Source organism: Fulmarus glacialis, unplaced genomic scaffold, assembly GCF_000690835.1.
Source record: "Fulmarus glacialis isolate BGI_N327 unplaced genomic scaffold, ASM69083v1 scaffold22158, whole genome shotgun sequence".
Taxonomy (NCBI): Eukaryota; Metazoa; Chordata; class Aves; order Procellariiformes; family Procellariidae; genus Fulmarus; species Fulmarus glacialis.
Window position 1 is genome coordinate 32,375 of NW_009227869.1, and position 877 is coordinate 33,251.

The window sequence follows — 877 nt, forward strand, 5'->3', positions numbered from 1 at the left end:
GGCTCGCAGGCGAGGAGGGCTGCAGCATGTGTGCATGGCCAACATCCTGCCCGTCTGGTTTCTCCACAGGGTTCCTGTGCCTGCGGTCAGCCCATGCCATCCCTTTCCTGGTGGGTGTCCTCACCCTTGGTGTGGTGCATCACACCCTGACTGTGAAGGGTGGCCACCTGGCCAGCCACAACGCTTTGACTGAGTCCAAGTCCTGGGGCAAAGTGTGGGCCATCTTCTTCATCGAGGTGAGCGGGGCCACGGGGTTCGAGTGGTAGGCCCCCCAAAAACCCCATCAGCACCTTGCCACCACCCCAAGCCCTTCAGGAACAGCCACCAGAGACCAAGATGTATCCAAACCTTCCTGACCCACGTGCAGGAGAGTTAAATGAAAAGTGATGCTACACCAGGGAGCACCAGGAACATCCCTGCTTGTGGGGCTTTGCCTGGAGGCAGCAGGGCGGGAGGCGAGCCCCTGGCTGGGGACAGCCCCTGTGACATGCTGGACTGTGGGGTTTTGTGTCGGTCCCCTTGGCCATGGGGCTGCAGAGCAGGATAATGCGTTGCAGGGAATGGTGAGAATGGTTTTCAGTACTTAACTCTAAGAAGTCCATTTCCAGACTGGTTTGGAGTCTGTGGGGTGCACAGCATCTTCCCTGGGTGCAGTGCATCTTCCTGGGTGCAGAGCATTTCCCCTGGATGCCTCTCCCACAAGCCCAAGCCAGGCAGTGCCCAACCCTGGCACCATGGCTGCTGGCATCGCCTCCCCTTTCTCTTCCCTCCCAGCTCTGCTCAGCTTTCACAGCTGAGCAGGCTACCTACAACCACGTGAAGATCCACCACGGCTACACCAACATCATCGGCCTGGGGGACTCCAGCACCTGGAAGC

The 877-nt window shown here is 59.4% G+C and overlaps 1 protein-coding gene across 1 annotated transcript in view; it reads left to right on the plus strand.

Moving 5' to 3' along the window:
* The window catches only part of FADS6 (fatty acid desaturase 6), a 5,006-nt gene that overhangs the window by 1,048 nt on the left and 3,081 nt on the right, over nucleotides 1-877 (plus strand). Inside the window, 3 exon segments of the mRNA XM_009583305.1 lie at nucleotides 70-236; nucleotides 775-874; nucleotide 877. The exon segment at nucleotide 877 is cut by the window's right edge and continues 50 nt beyond it. Of these exon segments, the coding sequence (XP_009581600.1) occupies nucleotides 70-236; nucleotides 775-874; nucleotide 877 (268 nt within the window).